This window comes from Ailuropoda melanoleuca, chromosome 1 (genome assembly GCF_002007445.2).
Source record: "Ailuropoda melanoleuca isolate Jingjing chromosome 1, ASM200744v2, whole genome shotgun sequence".
Lineage (NCBI taxonomy): Eukaryota > Metazoa > Chordata > Mammalia > Carnivora > Ursidae > Ailuropoda > Ailuropoda melanoleuca.
Genome location: NC_048218.1, coordinates 175,711,017 through 175,732,668, shown reverse-complemented (window position 1 = coordinate 175,732,668; position 21,652 = coordinate 175,711,017). Strand labels below are relative to the sequence as shown.

Below are 21,652 nucleotides of genomic sequence, written 5' to 3'. Positions count from 1 at the left end.
GACGGAGCTCCATGATTCTTCATGGACCATTCTTCCGTGAGGATGTTGTTATCCTAAGCCTGTGTTGACTAGCTGATACTCTTACCCCTTCCAGATAAAAATGGCAAGACCTTAAGGAGTGAGGGGGGTTTAAATTGGAGTTGAAAGAACTAGCAAAGAAAATAATGTGGTGGCCTGTCGCTCTGTTTTAAGCTCGCTGTCCACAGTAGATATGTATTCCACGCAGGAAAAAGTGTCTGACAACACAGAATGGGAATGATTAACACAGCATCAGGGTACCGTGAAGGCGTCACGAGTGTGAAGGGATTGCCCACATGCTAGAAGGGATACTACAGAAAAGCCTACAGAAATAAGCAAACCTGACCAAATTAAATGGCTTAACATTAGTCACAGCTCAGTAACTAGAAGAAGGGACACTTGGGGACTTAATTTGTTTTGTATTCCATAGAGTCTCTGGGTGGAGAGAACATCATTATACTTGGTGCAGAGTTTGCCTGGAATCTCCCGCTGGTTTGAAGTGGAAAAGCGTGAAGTGGTAAGCATCACAGCTTATTCTCGAGTACTTTCTCATCACCGTTGCTCACCGGGAGTCATGCCACGTATTAATTGCTTCTGCTGTTGACTCCACGTCCCCGGAAGCACACAGAGTAAGTTAGTGAATGTTTATGGTATTGACCCCTGTGACCAAGGCTTGGAAGGGAACATGAGTATTATCCTAGTCTGGCCAACAAGAGGCATTCCTCAAAAAGAACTATGACTACAGCATGGAAACAACTCAGGCCTTGGAATAAAAGAGCTGCAATTTGACTTACTGTAGGCCCAGTGGGAAGAGGTTCTCTACCTTGTCTCATTTAAGCTTCAAACCGAAATGATGAGGTATGTATCCCTATCCCTCATTTTACAAGTTTTAACAAGAAGTTAAAGGCCTTTGCCAGAGGTCTGACATCGAGACGTTGAAAAAGAATAGACTCGAACCCAGATTTTCCTGTCTCGAAAGCTGGTTCCATCTATCTCTGAGCTCAGTTTCCTTGTAGGCAGCATGAGGCGAGCGCAGAGCCCCAGCTCACTGTCTGACGTGCCGTGGGTCCTGGGTCCACACTGTGCCTGGTGGCAGTAGAAGGGAGGCATGTGTGTTAGTCTCACTGCGCGGTCCTGGGTGAATGCCAGCTGGAGACCAGTGGGTGTCATTCTAGAACCTGGAACCCACAGCACCCAAGAACCCTTCAGGTTGTAAACGGGCCTCAGCTCCAGGCCCCAGTTCTGGGTGCTGACGGCAGCGTATCATTGTGAGGTCTGGCCTGCTGCCTGTGTCGCTCCTCAGGCTGGCAGCACTTTGATGGCCGCCCTGCAACCAAGCAGCATCCCTTCTTCCTCCCTTGCTACTTTCATCAGGACTGAAGCCCGCCCTTAGATTGTCTTAGTCCTCGAGCTGATCGAAAACGTGACAGTTGTAAAAATGTCATTTAACCCCTTTCTTATTTAGGTAACAAGCCTACTCCTGCTCAAATGGTCTTCCAAGAATGGCCTGTCCTACCTGAAATCTCACTAAGCCTTGAAACCACTCAACTTATCATGTTCAATTAGCTAAGGATTTAGTGGCATTTTCCTTTTACAGTGCTAAAAAATTCACATGGCTTCCTAAAGAAACGGACTGAATTCAGTAGACTGCCTCAGTGTGGTCCTGTTCTTGTAGGGTCCGAGTCGAGGGTCCCCAAAGCTGGTCGCTTACATGGTATACCCTGGTGTCTTCCGTGGAAGAGGAGAGGCTGCTAAACAGTGTCAGAAAGTCTTATTATGCTTCATGCTGAATGGACACAACCCCCGGAAGTGCTCTTCGTAATCTAGCCTTGCATTCTTGATTCAGAGAGCCTTTGCAGCTACTTACTACCCAGAACGTTAAGTTTTCTGAGGCCTCACCAACGGTCCTAACCTTTGAAATATTACCCCCACCTCCCCCCACCCCGTTACACACGCACGCGCACACACACACACACACACACACACACAATACTCATAAAAAGTACCATGCTGATGATTAAAGAAGCATGACAAAATATAACCTTTCAAACATCAGCTGCCTACTTTATTAGAATATATAATCTTACATTCTTTCAAACAGAACAAATTAAATTGGGCTACTTTGAATACAGCCCACTCATAACAACCTTATGTCTCTTGTTCCCACTGCCTGGAATGTCCCCACCTTCTATTACAGTTGTTCATTTACTGCTTCGATGCATGGCATATAAGGCCCTCGAGATCAGGGGCACATAGTAGGTACTAAATAAATGTATGCCAACCTGAATTGAAACTCCTATGTACAATGCCAAAATCGAAAAGATTCTGAATACCAAAAGATGTTTTCATAAGTTCATCTCCAAACTCAATTGGTAATAAGCCTAACCTGATCTGACCTAAGACCATTTATGATCTTTTTTTTGCTTAGTATGAATATTCATATGTTTTATTGCAGAAATATTAATGCATTTGGTTAAAGAGGATTTCTCCGACCCTGTTTGAGGATTACATAATAGACTCCATGTGCTGTATATTATGTTTCAAAAATGTGAAATTTTCTGAATTGTGAAACATCTGGCACCAAAGATTTTAGATGAGATTGTGGGCCTTTATTCTCTACATCATAGCCCCAAAATATATTATCCCATTCTTTCGAAGATAACAATGCCTTTGAACTACTGTTTTCTCAGTAATTGTCGTTATTGTCTTGAGAACAAACAAAAAACCCACTTTTTCCGGTTAATAAGTATTAGCTCATTTAAACATTTTAAACAAGATAAAAAACTACAAAAGAAATGTATGATGACTTTTTAAACTCCAACTATAGATAATGAGAATATTTTCACATATCACATAATATCCATCAGAAAAATCATGTGGCTCTACTTTCAGAATATATGCGGACTTCAACCACTCTTCGCCAGCCCCCACTAATAGCGCCATCTAGTGTCTGATTTCTGCAGTAGTGTCCTAAGTGGTCATGTGTTTCTACCCTAACCTCCTGCAGTCACTTCCGTGCACAGCACCCAGTATCCCTTTTAAATTTAAGTTGTATCATACAAAAGTAAAGAAAGTATATAATGAACCTGAATTACCCATCATTTTACTTAAAAACTACCAAAAAGGCCAAAACAGCACCATCCTGTTTTATACTGGATTATTTTAAAGTAAATCTCAGACATCTTATCATTTCATCTATAAATAATTATGTATATTAACCAAAAAAATACCATAATATCATATACATTATCCAATCTAAAAAATCAACAGTAATTCCTTGGCATAAAATATCAAGTCAGCATTCACACTTCACCAAGGGTCTATTTATTTTATTATGAGTTTTGTTTTTTTGTCATTTGTTGTTTGAATTCAGATCCAATAAGGGTCGTACATTGCAACAGGTTGAGAGGTCTCCTAAAGTCTTTTTTGATCTGTAGGTTCTCCTGAATTGCTTTTTTGCCTTGCAGTTTGCAGACTAAATCACTGGGATAATTTAACATGTTTCTTTGTCCCTATAGTTTTTGGTAAATTGGCAGTTAGATTTAGAGGCTTGATACGATGTTGTTATTTTGAATGCTTTTGATTTTTATAATTTTTTTTGCAAAAGCACTTCATAGGTGGTGTTACATGCTTCTGGCTGTCTCTTTCTTGTTGCTGTGTTGGCAGCCACTGATGATGACGGCCCTAATCTATTGGGTATCACAGAATGGTGATATTTTATCATTCCTTCTTTGTTTATTCATTGGAACACTTCTATAATGAGGAATGTTCCCTCATCTACTATATGGCTACCCTGACGTATAGCAAAGGAAGGATAATATCCAACAGAAGTGACCAGAGGAGTTTTTGTTTGATTGGTTTTGTTTTTAGTATCATTCGTAATTCATGGATTTAAGCATACTTGTATTTTTTTAATCCATTGCAGTTATTATTCTTATTAATTCTTCAAGTTGTTCCATTTTGCCCATTGGGAGCCTCTTCAAATTGACTTCTAAGTCTTTTTGATAGTATCCCAATAGTTGTTACAGAGCTAACACAAAGGACTGGATTGTCAAATCAGGTGTGGGAATCCGCAGCAAGCTTTCCTCATAACTTTAAGGCAATCTAGAGCCTCCGGTGAAGCAGAGAGACATCTGAGACCTCAAGCCTTGTCCTCCAGGTCTGTCTTTCCCACATCAATAATTTGGAATAGATGGAGTCTCTAAGTAAGAGTCACAGGATTCCTCATCCAGGGAGTACATTTAAATTATGAAATATTCCATTTTATACTGCAGAGAGTTATAAAACTTTTCTGGGATGTTCTGTAGGAAATCATGTCTCCTGGCTTCTGGGTGTTATTAGTATAAGCAGTTCTTTAGCTGAGGACAGATACCATCTCTTCCTCCTGGCAATTTGTCTTAGCCTGTTTACTTGAAGGTGCAGTTGACAAGGGAATAAGACCCAGTCACCTGCCTTCTTTTCTGTTCCCCAAGGATATTTATTCCTCCATTAAAGAGAGTGACTGGATCACGGGCCAGCTGCTTTAATGTCTTCCTCCCGGCCACTTTCCTGGCTTACTGGGATGACTAGGTACTCCATGCTAACATACACACCCTCTGCCCCAGACCTTCAACCATTTCTTCAATGACTCCTGCTTCTTTTTAGTGGTAAACAGTATTTAAAGATCACAATCTGGAGGCTAGATGAAAGTAATTCCTCGATGAACATTTTTTACACAATATTCTTTGCACACTTCTTTGACCATCTCCTTAGAATAATTTCCCTAAAAGGGAATTGATCTATCAAAGAGTTGGCCCACAATGCCGTCCTGTCTGGCAGGGATAACTGTTCTTGGGAATACCCATTTTCCCACAACCTCTCCAACACTGGGTGTTGTGTTCTTTTAATCTTTCCAAGTAACAGATAAAAAATGATCGTACTAGGGTTGATTTTTTTCTTTTTGGCATTTGTTGAATGCTAGATAAGAAGGTGTATTTTCGGGGCACCTGGGTGGCTCAGTAGGTTAGGTGTCTGCCTTTGGCTCAGGTCATGATCCCAGGGTCCTGGGATTGAGTCCTGCATCAGGCTCCCTCCTCAGCGGGGAGTCTGCTTCTCCCTCTCCCTCTCTCTCTCTCCCCCCACCTCACAAATAAATAAAATCTTTTTTTTAAAAGATACATTTTCATATATTTACCATTTCTATTTATTTTTTATTATGTTATGTTAGTCACCATTCAGTACATCATTAGCTTTTGATGTAGTATTCCATGATTCATTGTTTGCGTATAACACCCAGTTCTCCATGCAATACGTGCCCTCCTTAATACCTATCACCGGGCTTTTGTGAATGCACTGATTATACCCTTCATCTGGTTTTCTTCAGTATTTGAGAAGTATCGATAATTAGTCAGGAATATATGTGAAAATATTTCCCCAAGTTATTATTTGTCTTTGGCCTGTGTTTATTGCATTTTGTTTATTTTTTTTAAAAATTACCATGTACTATATTATTGCTTTCAGAGGTAGAGGTCAGTGATTCATCAGTCTTATAAAACACCCAGTGCTCATTACATCACGTGCCCTCCTTACTGCCCTGCTCATCACCCAGTTACCCCGCCTCCCCACCCTACTCCCCTCCAGCAAGCCTGTTTGTTTCCTATGATTAAGAGTCTCTTATGGTTTGTCTCCCTCTCTGATTTCCTCTTATTTTTTCCTCTCTTCTCCTATGATCCTCCGTTTCGTTTCTTAAATTCCACATATGAATGAGATCACATGATAATTGTCTTTCTCTGATTGACTTATTTCACTTAGCATAATGTCCTGTGGTTCCATCTATCATTGCTGTTGCAAATGGCAAGATTTCATTTTTCATGGGTGAGTAGTATTCCAGTGTGTGTGTGTGTGTGTGTGTGTGTGTGTGTGTGTCTATACACACCACATCTTCTTTATCCGTTCATCTGTCGGTGGACATCTGGGCTCTTTCCATAGTTTGCCTACTGTAGACATTGTGGCTATAATCATTGGGGTGCAGGTGCCCCTTTGGATCATTACATTTGTATCTTTGGGGTAAATACCTAGTACTGCAGTTGCTGGTTCGTAGGGTAGCTCTATTTTCAACTTCTTGAGGAACTTCCATACTGTTTTCCAGAGTGGCTACACCAGCTTGCATTCCCCCCAAAAGTGTAAGAGGGTTCCCCTATCTCCACATCCTCAATATCTATGGTTTCCTGACTTGTTAATTTTAGGCATTCTGACCAGTGTGAGATGGTATCGTATTGTGGTTTTGATTTGTATTTTCCTGATGCCAAGAGATATAGCATTTTTTCAGGTGTCTGTTGACCATTTCTATGTCTTCTTTGGAGAGATGTCTGTTTATGTCTTCTACCCATTTCTTGACTGGATTATTTGTTCTTTGGGTGTTGAGTTTGATAAGTTCTTTATAGATTTTGGATACTAGCCCTTTCATGTATCATTTGCACATATCTTCTCCCATTCTGTCAGTTGTCTTTTGGTTTTTTTGACTCTTTCCTTTGCTGTGCAAAAGCTTTTTATCTTGATGAAGTCCCTGTAGTTCATTTTTGCCTTTGTTTCCCTTTCTTTTGGGATGTGTCTAGCAAGAAATTGCTGTGGCCGAGGTCACAGAGGTTGCTGCCTATGTTTTCCTCTAGGACTTTGATGGATTCCTGTCTCACATCTTGGTCTTTCATCCATTTTGAGTCTATTTTTGTGTATGGTGTAAGAAAGTGGTCCAGTTTCATTCTTCTGCATGTGGCTTCCAATTTTCACAATGCCATTGTTGAAGAGACTGTCTTCTTTCCATTGGATATTCTTTCCTGCTTTGTCAAAGATTAGTTGACCATATATTTAAGGGTCCATTTCTGGGTTCTCTGTTCTGTTCCATTGATCTGTGTGTCTGTTTTTATGCCAGTACCATGGTGTCTTGATCATTACAGCTTTGTCATACAGCTTGAAATCCAGAATTGTGATGCCTGTCTCTGTAGCGTTCTGTCTATGTTACTTTAGGGCTCTCTCCACTTAAAGGATCCTTTTTAATGTTTCTTGCAGGGCTGGTTTGGTGATCACAAATTCTTTTAGTTTCTATTTGTCCTGGAAGGTTTTTATCTTTCCTTCTATTTTGAATGACAGCCTAGCAGAATAAAGTATTCTTGGCTGCATATTTTTCTCATACAGCAACCTGAATATATCACACCAGTCCTTTCTGGCCTGCCAGGTCTCTGTGGACAGGTCTGCTGCCAATGTTTCTACCCTTGTAGGTTACAGACCTCTTGTCCCAAGCTGCCTTCAGGAATTTTCTCTTTGTCTCTAAGATTTCCAAGTTTCACTATTATATGTTGGGGTGTTGACCTATTTTTATTGATTTTGGAGGGGTTTCTCTCTGCCTCCTTGACTTGAATGCCTGTTTCCTTCCCCAGATTAGGGAAGTCCTCCACTATAATTTGCTCCAGTATACCTTCTGCCCCCGCCCCGCCGTCTTCTGGGATCTCAGTTATTCTAATATTGTTTCACTTTATCATACCACTTATCTCTTGAATTCTGCCGTCATGATCCAGTAGTTGTTTACCTTTTTCTCAGCTTCTTTATTCTTCATTGTTTTGTCTTCTGCATACTAATTCTCTCTTCTGCCTCATTTATCCTAGTTGTTAGTGCCTCCATTTTTTATTGCCTCTCATTAATAGCCTTTTTGATTTTGACTTGGTTAGATTTTAGTTCTTTTATTTCTCTAGAAAGAGATTCTCTAGTGTCTTCTATGCTTTTTTCAAGCCCAGCTAGTATCTTTATAATCGTTATTCTGAACTCTAGTTCTGACATCTTACTTATATCCATACTGATTAAGTCCCTGGCAGTCAGTACTGCCTCTTGTTCTCCTTTTTTAGGGAAGTTTTTCCATCTTGTCATTCTGTCCAGAGAAGAATAAATGAACAAGAGAACAAAATACTAAAATGGCAACAATGACCCCAGAGAAACATAAACAAATCAGAAGAGAGCTAAAACCAAAAAAAATTAATAAAATTTTTTAAAAAAAAAAATATATTCAGACAAGTGAACAGAACAGAGCAATACACCATATCCTGAGTGTATCTGGGTCTTTTAGAAGAAACTGCATTCCAAAATTGTAAAGAAAGAAAAATTTATATATATACAAATTAAAACACATATACAGTAAATATATAGTATATATAAAGTTTATATACAATAAAATAAATATACAAAATAAAATTAAATACAATGAAAGGATAGATTATAACTCTAAAGATGAAAATTTAAGATTTTTTAAAAAGAGTTGAAAATAAAAAATTGGTTGAAAAAAGAAAGAGAAAAAAAAATTGAAAGACTACATACTATTTTCCCCAAGCACTGGAATTTTACAGTTGTCTGTGATGGGTAAACTTGGTCTTGGCCGGTTGTTCTTGCTGACCTTTTAGGGGAGGGGCCTGTAGCACTGGTTCTCAGGTGTCTTTTCCCTGGGCAGAACTGTACCGTCCTTACCAGGGAGCCAGACTTAAGTAAGGGCTCCAGATTGCTCTGTGTGGGTTTTGTTCCCTTAAGGCTTTCTGCGCCACTTTAATGGATGAGAATGAAAATGGTGGCCTCCCAGTCTCCAGTGCCAGAGTCAAAAAGCTCAGCGCCCCACTCCTCAGTGCGCCTTCAGGGAAAAGCAGTCAGTCACTCCTGTCTCCCTGGTCTCCATCCGCACTCCGTGCTCACCCAGCCTGTGACTGAGCATTTCTGGGTCAGGCACGCGACCCCTTTTCGAGTCTCCAAACCCTGCAGACTCCTGTGGCACATAACAACGCCACTCCTCCCCGGGGAGGAAGGGGGGTCTCGCTGTGGTTCTGCCGCTTGCCGGGTGGGACCCTGCTCAGAGAGCAGTCACCCGACCGTGCTGCTGTTTGTGGTTTATGGCAACACCGAGCTCCGAGCACTCTTGGGCTCACTGATAGCAGCCGGCTTCCCTGCTCTGATGCCTGGGAGTTCTCCCGCACTCGGCACCCCAGTCTTCCTGCGACCCCGGGGATCCTGAGGCCACACTGTCCCTCCTAGGATTCTGCCCCACTTCACCACCTGAACACCTTCAGGCAGGGACGTCCTTCACCAGAGCAGACTTCTTAAAGTTCCAATTTTTTGCCCTGCTGCTATATCACTTTCTGGTAGTGGGTTTACAGAGGCTCCCTCCCCCCACAGTTTATCTTCCGATATATCCCCTCAGATTTGCTTCTCCACACCTCCTACCTTGCAGAAAGTGGTCGCTTTTCTATTTGTAGAATTGCAGCAATTCTTTTCTTAGATCTCCGTTTGAGTTTGCAGGTGTTCAGAATGATTTGATAGATAACTAGCTGAATTCCTGGGACCAGAGGAAACTAAGGTTTCCTACCCCTCCGCCATCTTGGACTATTATCACATTTTGTTTGCTTTTTAAATTTTTTTCATATTAATAGCATTTGAATTTATAAAGGTAAGCCTGATTTTTTTACCATTGGCCAAAATACATATAAAATTTTCCCCTTAACTATTTTTAAGTGTACGGGACAACAGTGTTAACTATGTATGCACTGTTACACAACAGTTTCATCTCACAAAACTCAATCTCTGTATCCATTGCACATTTCCCCTTTTCCACCTCCCAGCCCCTGGCAACCATTGTTCTACTTTCTTAAGGTGTCTTTTTAACTTTCAGTCCATCGGAGTCCTCAGACTTTTACTTTATGGTTTAGCTTTTGTGATTATAAAGCAAAGGTTTATGGTTATAAACAGTAAATACCCACTTACCAGCACTCAGAAAACAGAACATTGCCAGTAGCACCCCCAGAAGCTTCTCATGTACTCCTTTCTAGTGGCAACTCGCTCCCTTTCTCTTACAGGTTACCACTACCCTCACTTTTATGGTGTCCATTCCGTTGCTTGGTTGATCACCTGAGTTTGTTTCTCTAAAACAAGTCAATTTAGTTTTGCCTGATTTTGAACTTTATATAGCAGTATCATAGTGTGTGTATTCTATTATAATTTGGTTCTGTCACTCAGTATTATTTGTAATATTAGTCCATGTTATTACCTGTGACTGAAGTTCGTTCGCATTGCTATGTACTATTCCATTGTGTGAACATAACAAAATATGTTTATGCATTCTCTTATCAATGGGCAGGGATTTTCGAGACATTTATGACCACTTTTGTACGTATCTTCATATACATCTACACACATCTCCTACTCCACTTTTTTTTTCAGATATATGCCTGCATAGAACTGCATGCAGGACCATAAAATATAATAAAGAGATCTTTAACTTTAGCAGATAATGCCAGACTGTTTTCCAAAGCGATTGAATCAATTTGAACTTCCAACAGCCAAAATTGAGAGAATCTAGTACACACATTCTCACCAACATTTGCTGTTGTCCTATTTATTTTTGTCATTCAGTGAGTGCTTAGTAGTATATTACTGTGGTATTGTTTTTCATGTTGTTGATCACAAGTGAGGTTCAACACTTTTTCATATATTTATTGGCCATTTGAATCTCTTCCTTTGTAAAATGCCTGTATAAGTGTTTTGCCCATTTTTTTTTTTACTGGGTCATTTGCCTTTTACTTATTTGTTTTTAAGAGTTCTTTATATATTCTGGACATAGGCTCTTTGATGGTTTTATATGTTATAAATATCTTTTCCTTTCTGGTTTATCTTTCCTTCTCTTCATAGCGTCTCTTGATGAATATATAATCTTAATTTTAACGTAGTCAAATTATTCTAGTGCTTTTCAGTGTTATTTTAAGATGGTGTAAGTGACCTTTAAAAATCTTATTTGTTTCCTTAACTGAAAAAACCAATATTTAAATGTGCTTAGTGTAAGCTTGAATTCTGTACAGCTAAGAGCTTGGCAGACCTTCTCTTCAAAGAGACTGTCAATGACAATAACGGCCACAATGTTAAGCATTTGAAGAACACTTTCATCATTTTCACATTTAGGTTCCCCCATATAACCTAGAATTTTTAAATCATAATTCTGTTTGGCTCTCCTTCAACAAATAGATCCTACAGCATATATGATTATCTTATTTTCCATAACTCCCAACCGAGTACCATCCTGTGCCACCTTATGGTGCTGTTATATATGCATATGGGGTCCATATGGGCATATGTCCCAACTGGGACATCTTCCCAACTGGGCTGAAAGCTCCTTGACATCAGAGGGTTTGTAAATGCTTCTTCGTGTCTCCTGTGGTGCTCTGCATTAAGTAAGCAACTAGAAAGGTGATAATAATATGCAGGGCCCCTGAATATTTAACCCTTCAAAAGAAAAGAAAAATGAGTTTTAGCAGACATGAGATGCTCGGATTTTAAGGATTACATGGCTTGTTGCAGTGCTAATATATGAGTGATGATTGCTGATTACCCCAACCACATTTCAACCAATCAGTATAATCACCTTCACTTTCCAGACCTTTGAGTGAACAGCTAATTTGTCTTCCGCACCCTTGTCTATTCTACTGTATGGCCCCTGGTAGAGATAGTGATGGGAGCCAAGGGGGAGCACAGATAATTCAGAACATGGATAATCTACTTTCTTCTTGAATGTCACAAAATCCAAAATATGTTTATGCACATTTGCTTCTCAGGTAGAAATGAGTCCTCTGGAAAATGCAATTGAAGTGTTGGAAAATAAGAATCAGCAGCTGAAGACTCTGATTAGTCAGTGTCAGACAAGACAGATGCAGAATATTAACCCCTTGACCATGTGTCTGAATGGAGTTATAGATGCTGCGGTTAATGGTGGAGTTTCCAGGTATCAAGAGGTGAGGATTACATATTGTTGTTTGAAAGTTTTAAAATGTGATTGCTTAGGGCTTCAGAAATCTTTTTTCAAAATATGTACACACATCTGCATGCTACTGTGGGGCTACAATTGACACAGAGTTCTTTGTTAAGTAGAGCAAACAGTCACTTGTGATGCTCACTTATTCCATTTTCGGATATGTGGTATTTTGAGGATAAAGTGTGTGTGTGTGTGCGCGCGTGCGCATGCACTCTTGGATGAATAAAGTGGTGAGGTTATCCAGATTGTTTAATAAATGTCTACTTAAAACCATTTCCCTGACCAAGGAGGTTCACGGGCATAGAAACATCTGATCTTGTTTAGAAGATACTTTAAATGGACTTTTCATCTGCCCTTCTGGTTTTAAATAGAAAGGCACAACAGCTTGGAAGGTGAGGAGGCCACCATTTTAGTCATACTGAATCTTAAAGCACTTTATTTTAAGATATAAAGCTGATTGATTTGGATTTGCTATTTGCTTGCATTACCAAAGATACTTATTTACACCATCTCTGCTCTCCCTTAAACAATCCTTTCCTTATATTCCCTTTCTGACCAGCTGTCCATAGGAGTCATTCCTTCTGCCCCACCAATGCGGCTTACAGTGGTGTTTCTTTAAAGAAGCCAGGTCTTCAGAAGCACCTATGTCTTTCACCTTCTTTTGAGCTCTCCTGAAGTACACTGACTCTCCGTTCTCTTTCTAGGCATTTTTTGTCAAAGAATATATCTTAAGTCACCCTGAAGATGGAGAGAAAATTGCACGGTTAAGAGAGCTGATGCTTGAGCAGGTAAGGTGGGGGCAGAAGCCAGTCACCTGCTCTCTTTCCTGCCTGGATATGCACAGTTACCAGAGACCCATCTACTTGTTTTTCTACATTGGTGTTCTAAACGAAGCGGTCAATCAATCAAGCGTTATAGATTCATCTGTAATGTATTCTAACTTGCTAATTTTTACTTTTATTTCTGACTTCGATGCAAAAATAAATTTAACAATGAGTAAATTATGGCAGCCCCTTATAATGGACAACTTCACGTAGTCTCTTGGAATAATGTTTGAATGTTCTCTCCCTAAAGACTTGCTGTGGACTTGATGCCAACTTTGCACTCAGAATTTTGGGCTCACGCAAGTTCAGGCCAACTCAAAATAAATGAATAGATAAATGAATGAGTGAAGGAATGAGATTCTTACATAAGTGGTATAGGGAAGGGGCAATCAATAGACTTTGCTTTAAAACAAAGATTAAGCTTGTAGATGATAGGATATGGACAAAACGAGATACAAGCTCATCATTTTCTACTCCAAAGAAGCATAGTTTATCTTTATTTATTTAGTTTCAGCAAGTACAAAGAACTAGAGTAGTTGCTTGTCTGCTGTGTTCCTGTAGATAGCTCTTGGCCTGAAAATGGGTTAAAAACCTCTGAGGTAGGAGACATGATGCTTAAGAGGCTGGGTTAAATAGGATAAGGACATGTAACACCCATAAAAAATGGAATACGTATAAAAAAATGTGACCAAAGCATTTCCTTCTACTTGATAATACCAAATTAATCAACAAATAAGGCATTCCCTTTTGGGTAAGAAAATGATGAGGCTGGATCTGATTTCATCCAAGCTCTGCAGGCTTAATCCACAGAACGTAATACTGAGGAGAAAGAAGTGGCCATGGACAGGTACCATGGCTGGAACAGGGTCAGTTATGAAGCTTCTGGAAAAGAGAGAGGAGTTACTTGACGGTGACCTGCTAGGAAATTGAGAATAAGTGAAGTTCTCGATGTGGCCCTGTGGGTGAGGTAGACGCTAGAAGTGAGCAAGTTGGGTTATCCGGTTCTTAGGGTTATGGAATGACTGTGGCCTTTGTTGATATTCAGAAATCAGTGTCTAACCTGAGTGCAGTCTCTAGTGAGTGGTTTGCCTCACCGCTGGACTCTTACTTGGTGTATTCGGTCTAACTGAAATTTTTCCCCAAAATTAAAATTTGAAAGGCCAAGAAGGCTCTCAAGAAAAATAAAGTCGGGAACCTTTGTTTCTTCCACATCCTGTCTGATTGTGTTCATAGGGCCTTGTGGAAAGAGCCATGACACAGGAGCCTTTCGATCTCTATCATAGGACAGGCAGTACAAGTGACTGCCACGTGACCTTGGGCAAGTCACACCATTTCTGTGAGACTGTAGTACTAGGGGAGCAGGCTAGTGAGGGCACCGTCCTCAGCTGGACCTCTGTGAGGTGGTTCAGATACTACCTGGGCGCCTCGGAGATGCCCTGGCCCAGTGGCTCTTCCAGAAAGGAATTGTTGCCCCAGCGGATGGGCATGGTGGCCGTCGACAGACATTCTTGGCGCTCAGGTCCTTCAGCTGCAGAATGCTGCCTGGCCCACAATCACCACCTTCCTGGATGGCCCGCATCCAGGGACTAAGGAGGAGAGGTATACAGCCCGGCCATCTGGGCCCAACACAGCACAAGTCTGACAGCCTGTTTGAGGCCCAGAACTCCCCTGGTGTCGGCAGAGGCTGACATGACCGCCATGTGTCTCGGCTTCTTTGTAGTCAGGTCCTGCTGCTGCTCCTCCCTTACACAGACAGTGATGCCAGGTGACTCAGCAGTCAACAGCCTCATATCCATGCCAGAGTCTCCTTCTGGGAGAACCCAACCTTCAACGTGATTTGGACAAAACAAAATTTGCCTTACAGCGAGTGTTTAAAATGGAAACTGGATTCCTACTCTTGAGGTCAACTCTTCATGCCCTTCTCCCTTCATCAGACTCTTCCTTTACGCCTCAGACATCCACTCTACTCTCGCTACTCCCTTTAAAGGTGTCCTTGAGGTTTAAGGTATTTTTATCTTCATACAAAACTGCTGGCAGTGGGTAGGAGCTGCCACAGTCCTGCCTCATACAGAAAGTGCCGGACACTCTTAAGCCACCAGGCTCAGTCCTGTTTGACCTGAGCTTTCAATCTTGAATCTTCACAAGATGTAAAGATAAAAACCATGGTGGTAATGGTGTGATTTGCTTTCTTCATAGTCCATGAAATGTGTTCTTTTGACCACTTTAGCATGGGAGCATTTTTTAAATGTAAAAGACAGCTGAAACGCAAAGGAATTAAGCATTATTCATAGTTGAAGAACAAAAGAAACTTGAATGTTTGTGTTCATCTCTTTTGGGGCACAGGAAACCTTTTTTTTTTTTTTTTAATTGGAGCTGCTCCTTATTGCATTATAATAAGTAAACCAGAATAATAGCTTTTAACAAGAAACAAAAAGCATAGCAACTATTATAGAATTCCTTTTCCTATTTTACCTCCATGTCCTCAAAAAATCTTGGAAATCTGGGGGAGGATAGATGGGCACAGCAGAACCTGACGGAAGAAAAAGAGTATCGTGGAAAAGGGAATGCCATCCAGAGAAGAGATCCCTTGGGGAGAAGTGCCTGACCCCGCTAACAGGGAGCAGCTCCTGCCCAATCCTGCAAAGTGCAGATGGGGGTCAAGCGACACATAACTGCTTAAAAGGGTTGTTATTACAGATCTGAAATACATGGAAAAGAAACTTTGGGTAGCGGGAAAATCAGAAAGACCTAAGTTTGAATCCCCATTTGTCTTTTAGTACCTGCAGGATCTTTCTGGTCCTCAGTGGCCTCACCTTAAATGAAGGATTGTTCCTATCCTGTGGGGTCGAGAGGATTAGCTAACTCGTGCAGAATGCAGGGTACAGTGCTCGACCCTTAGCAGGCGCTTGGTGAAGTTACTCATCGATGTGGATTTTTTCCTTGTCTTTTTATCAAGGCTCAGATTTTGGAATTTGGTTTGGCTGTGCACGAGAAGTTTGTACCTCAAGATATGAGACCCCTACACAAAAAGCTGGTCGACCAGTTCTTTGTGATGAAGTCAAGTTTAGGGATACAGGTACGTGCCCAAGTGTCCATAGGGGGCAGTCTGACCACTACCGGTGCTTTTTGTTGGAGGGACGATGAAGTCCAATAGTGACATCTTTTGGTTTTTCTACCAAACTGCACCATTTTACCAAGGAGTCTTCCAGTATTAAAATTTTGCATCATCTTCTGTTATGCCCTGTTCAACTTTTATTAAAACAGAAAAGGGTGAGAAAGCTTATTAATATCGAAACTTACCTTGATAACCTTATGTAAAGATTTCATAACAATATGCTAAAATACCTCCTGAGTTATTTTGCCCCTATAATTACTCGTCTAAAATATCTCCTTTATTCCCTCTCTAGGAGTTCTCTGCTTGTATACAAGCCAGTCCAGTCCATTTTCCTAATGGAAGCCCCCGCGTGTGTAGAAACTCAGCACCTGCTTCTATGAGCCCAGATGGTACCAGGGTAATTCCTAGACGCAGGTAAGGCGTATTCTGAATTATCTTACAATTTGGCATCCCCACAAGATGATCTGGAATGATTCTCTCAGTCTTTATGGCACAGTTTGTCAAATACGCTATTTCTTAATGAAATAATTAACCCGCAAGGCAGCTGCAGACATCTGCCACTGGTAAAACAGCAACAGCATGAGAAATAAATAAACTCAAACATTTGATTATATTGAGGCAAACAGGAGACAACAAAATGGGATGTATATTTTTTTTCCTTTGGTTTTATACCACGCCAGCATGCGATAAAGTACAATTCAGAGACTGAGTTAATGACCATTTTTTTTCCCCCAAAACAGCCCATTAAGTTACCCAGCTGTCAACCGATATTCTTCCTCCTCACTGTCCTCACAAGCTTCTGCTGAAGTAAGCAATATTACAGGGCAATCAGAAAGCTCTGATGAAGTCTTTAACATGCAGGTACTTGACTGGCTTTTTAATCATCTGGTCGTGTGTATTCCTTTTCTGTCTCAATCATGAGAGTTTCTGTTCACTCTGCTGGGCTAATGAACAGATCTGCGAGCAAGAACGTTGAGTTAAGGACAAACCTTTAATCACTCCTACTGCTTTGTTGGTCTCTGGAGTCTACAAAGAGGTTTCTCCCAAACTGCCCCCATCCACGCTCAGAAGACATGAGCACGAACGGGAAAGCCTGGGCAAATCGTGCAGGGTTAGCTTTGAAACCTGCCTCTGATTTGCTTCTTCAGTTCGGGACCCCTGGAGCCTGTCACCACATACTAGCCGCCTCCTAGCATTGCTAAGTGGCCTTTTTGCTTCACAACACATTGTTGTGAGGGCCATTATAAATTTCTCTACTTCTGTTCATGTCAGAGAATATTCATAATAAAATTTTTGCTGAAGAAACAAAATAGTTTTTAAGGACATTAGTCAGTGTAACTGCAACATAAAATTTTATGTAGGCCCTGCTAATACAGCATTTATAATCATTCAGTAAGAAGCAGCTGAAATTTTCCCCACCACTGTCTTTAGAGAAGGGGCACAGCACATATTGCCAAATTCATGCTTTGAGCACATTTTTGGGGAAAACAAGAAGGTGTGTTTTCTGCTTTCTAGAAGCATTGCCCTATTTCTGTGCCCCAGGCTGGGAGTCCTTCTGCTTGTCTGTTAGTCGGCGAGGGCCCTGTTGCCTGCTCCTCGGCCCCAGTATGTCCAGGAAACCAACGCGAATGTATTCCTTCGGCTGGAGTCAAAATCTCAGATTTTTTTTTTTTTTCAGAGTATTTTGTTTTTAAATCTTGGATTCTTGACTAATTCAGACAGGCTTCCTTATCAGTCTGAGATTTTTCTCTATTTCCTTAATGGCCTTTTTCTTTTTGTTTTTGTTTCATTTTGTTCTGGTTTGTTTTTTGGCTACTTTGAAAGAAAAGGGCAGGGATTTTGTTTTCAATATGTCAGTGTTGTCTGGAGCCCCTAAGCAGTGGATGCTAACAGCTCTCCTGTATTTGCAGCCCAGTCCATCTACCTCAAGCTTGAGTTCGACTCACTCTGCTTCACCTAATGTGACAAGTTCGGCCCCATCGAGTGCCAGAGGTCAGTGCCAGGGTGTGGGGTTGACTGAGGGTGTCCCGGGGGCTGTGGCCCCAGCTCCCTGAACGGTGGCCAGCCGCCACGGCACATGAGCCTTGGCCTCTGGGCAGGTCCAGCAGCCGCCCTGAAGATCCTTCCTTTCCTTCTCTTCCCAGCTTCCCCTTTGTTGTCTGACAAACACAAACATTCCAGAGAAAACTCTTGCCTGTCCCCGAGAGAGAGACCGTGCAGTGCCATCTATCCAACACCTGTGGAACCTTCTCAGGTAGTCCTAGTGGGACGGAGATACTAGTGTCTAGAACTGCTTACCTGTCTCTGCAGAAAAGCCCTGTACCTGCCAGAGGCAACCCGAGGGGCTGTGTTAGACAACAAGTCGATCTGAGTGAAGAGTGAACCTCTGTTCCATGCCTGTTGTTCGCAGTTTCTGTTGGAGCCCTATTTCTGATCCTGATCCATGGGTTGTTGGCTGAGCAGTAAAGTGGAGCGGAAAATGGGAAACGATTTTTTCCCTCCTTGACCTGCCTCTCTAGTTCATTTGCTGCTATTTAAACAGTACAAGGGTAATTAGGTGAATGAGTTGGAGTGTCTGTGTGTGTTTGCATGTGTGTGTAGCAGGAATTTCAAGCGACTTTCTCCATTAGCAGAAGACCCTTGAGAAGAAACGTGATCTGTCCAGCAGCCTTTCTCTGGGCCTTTACCTAGTTTGAGAGAGCTTCAGTTGATTCCTTTCCGAGGTACCCAGGAGTGCAAGGACAATTTCTATTCACCTTTGCCATTCTTAAATGCACTGAGGAAGAAGCAGTTGAGTACCCAGGCTTTCCCTGTCGGCCCCCCCCCCCCCCCCGCCCAGGAGTAAAGGACCATGGTCCTCAGCTCCTGCCTGGACTTGATTTTGAAGTGATCCTGATGTAGGAAAGACATTAGGGTTCGAAGCCGACGGCCAAGAAAGAATTCTTGAGACGTCTTTGGTGCAAAAAGGTGATTTTATTAAAAGCACGGGAACAGGACCCGTGGGCAGAAAGAGCTGCACTGGGGTCATGAAGAGTGGCCCATTATATACTTTCAAGTTGGGAGGGGGATAGCTTAAGTCTCTAAGGAATTTGGAAGCAAGGTTTCCAGGACCTTGAGGGGACTAGCTATTGTTGGGAAAAGGTCATTTATTACCGTCTAATAAAACCTTAGTCATGCGACCCTTCAGATGTATATCGGTGGGCCATATGCTTGGGGGATGATTGCCAACATGTATCTTGGGGGGTTTAGCAATAAAGGAAGTTTCCAAAAGAATTTTTACATGTTAAAGTAGGCTTACAGGATCCTGGGTGGGGGGGGGCGGCTAGGATTGCCTTTTGCCCTTAGCAAAGTGTCAACATCAAGGCAGTTGGGTCCTAGAGGAATGTCCCTCTGCCTGTTTCAAGGACTTGTCAATGGGCTGTAGGTAGTAAGGAAATGTAATAATTTTTCTTCTGCCTTTGCTTCCCACATCCATCCCTCTTAGTCCAGGTGAGGACAGGGCCAAGGGCTTGGCCCTCTGGGCTCTTCAGGGGTTGTGCAGGGTGGTTTCCAACATGAAGATTCTGGGGTAGCCCTGAGTTTTACCAATGATTTGGGAATAATTCAGGAGCGGAGAACAATACTTACTGATGTTCCAGCTAATTTTTCTGTTTTTCTACACCACCCTGGCAGAAGTCTGTAGCTGCATCTGGAAATGGATGAGAGCGAGTGGGATGTGGCTTGATTGGTTTATCTTTGCTGATTGTGTAATCTTCCCGAAAGCCCCAGGATACCTCCTCTGCACAACACTGATGTCTCGCAGAAATTCTGAGTGCGTTTGGCTGAACCAGCTCACCAGTTTTACTTCCCTTTGTCACTTGATGTTGCAAGGGAATTTCACACTTTGTTCCATCTGCTCCAGGAGTGCGTGTTGCCAGCATGGGGGACTCTGAAAGCCTTGATTAGCCTCCGCCTTTTCTGCTTTTGGTAAAATGTGAAGCAGTGTGTAGTTGCCAAAACCCCAGTGATACACGTTGCTAGGGTCCATCTACTTCTAAGGATTTGCACTTTTTCTTTTAATGTATTAGGTAGAACCATGTAAAACTGGCATTTTCGTGGGTTAAAAATCATAGAATATTGTCCATTTCATATGTTCTTAACCTAGGATCGAAAACATGTCTATTCACTAGAGATTTTTTGAGCTAATACTTATCTGCGTTTCATATGGCCAGTCTAGCATTTGTATTTATAAACAGGACCATAGCTTAACTGCTCCTTACTGTTTTTCCCTCCATTTTATTATGAAAACTTAATCACCATTTACATTTGAAATCTAATATAAACTTCTTAAATGTAAGACTCTTCTCCCCTTTTTTCCTTAAATATGATTGAATTCTTGGTTCCCAGGCTCATCACGTACCATATAAAAATTATTTTGAACAAAAAGTTTCAGTAATGAGACAATCATCTCATTTTCTAGAAGGTCTCACATGACAACATGTTGCATCATAAAAACAGACTCGTCTACCTTTGCAGAGGCTGCTGTTTAATCATATTGGAGAAGGGGCCTTGCCACGCAGTGACCCAAATCTTTCTGCACCTGAGAAAGGTGGGTATCAAGCCAGTCTCTTCATCGATCCCGCAGGTGTAAGAGTTTGTTTTGTCCTCGTTTTCTCCAGTCTATCATGTGTCTATGTGGAAGGCAGATCTCCTGACCCTCGTGATAGGGACTAATTTTCCCTTTACGGGATTCGTGAAAGACAGTCGTTCGTGTTGCGTTCTTTCAAAACTGTTTTCTTGTAGAATTGAACAGCAGAATCGGAGCAAGTTAGGAACTCCTCGGTTCCATGCCTTTGGGGTCTGGTCACCAAGGCAATGTCCATGCTCCCCGAGACATACTGCTGAGGAGACTACTTGTCCAGCACAGTGAAGATAGCATCTTCTCAGATGGATTCCCTGATCCCACCCTTTGTCTCCCTTACAAAGCTCGTTCTGCCAGTTCATCTGTTTGTGGTGACTCAGATACTATTTAAGAATTGCAATCCAGTGCATAATGGAGTGTGCCCTGCCTCAAGGTCACACAGAAAATGAGAAACACACACATAGCAGTTAATAGCCATTTAGCATCGGTCTGTGCAACACAGCAGGAGAGGAAGAGCAGATCCAATGTGACTCCCTCCACCGTGCGAGTGGGGGGGCCTCGCTCAGGGTCAAGCCTTGAAAATCCGAGAGGTCCCGTAAGCCAGTGAATCGAGCCACTAATGAAATGTTTCCGTAAAGTGCACTTTAATTGTCCTCATTAAGAACTAAACTGTATTGTCATCGACTACACGGGTAGATTAACATGCACACTTTCCCTGGGAGACTGAAATTAGGGAGATGGTAGCCGAAATGATTTTAAAACATAAATTTTGCTTGAATGTTACACGTTGCATTCTAATCTTTGCCTGAAGAACTTAGTATTTTTCTCAGCCCTTCTACCAAAGAATACCACAAAGCCAATTTAAAACGACCTGAGAAAAATCGTTTTAAGAGTGGTGATTCCATCCCCTGAAGTTAATATGGTTATTTCGAGTACGATGTTGCAATCCTAGCTGTGTCCATCAGATGGCGGTGTCTGACAGGGAGCGAGCCACCAGACAGCTGAGGACCTGCTTTTGGAAACCTGATTTCCTAGCGGCTATTTATAATCTTGCGTGTCTTGCCCTTGCTCCTAACAGGGTTGTTCCATATTTCTGCATCTTACTGAAGCATGGAACAGACAAATTACAAAAAAGGAATGATACTGTCAGCATTCCAAATTACTCTTTTTAAGGACATACCTCAGCATCATCCATTGATTTCAGGAACAAGGGTCCTTTTCCCAACAGGATGGTGTGGCGTGATTGTCCTGCCAGGTCGTTGAAATAT

At 41.7% G+C, this 21,652-nt stretch overlaps 1 protein-coding gene across 4 annotated transcripts in view; it reads left to right on the top strand.

Moving 5' to 3' along the window:
* Nucleotides 1-21,652, top strand: part of DOCK4 (dedicator of cytokinesis 4) — a 412,699-nt gene that overhangs the window by 381,821 nt on the left and 9,226 nt on the right. For 3 of the 4 annotated variants that reach the window (XM_034670760.1, XM_034670743.1, XM_034670751.1), the window contains 9 exons: nt 449-535; nt 11,628-11,804; nt 12,529-12,612; nt 15,605-15,724; nt 16,056-16,177; nt 16,504-16,624; nt 17,674-17,755; nt 17,908-18,017; nt 20,279-20,351. In XM_034670760.1, coding sequence (XP_034526651.1) covers nt 449-535; nt 11,628-11,804; nt 12,529-12,612; nt 15,605-15,724; nt 16,056-16,177; nt 16,504-16,624; nt 17,674-17,755; nt 17,908-18,017; nt 20,279-20,351 — 976 coding nt within the window. The remainder of the gene's footprint in view (nt 1-448; nt 536-11,627; nt 11,805-12,528; nt 12,613-15,604; nt 15,725-16,055; nt 16,178-16,503; nt 16,625-17,673; nt 17,756-17,907; nt 18,018-20,278; nt 20,352-21,652) is intronic. The other variant, XM_034670756.1, reaches the window with a different exon arrangement.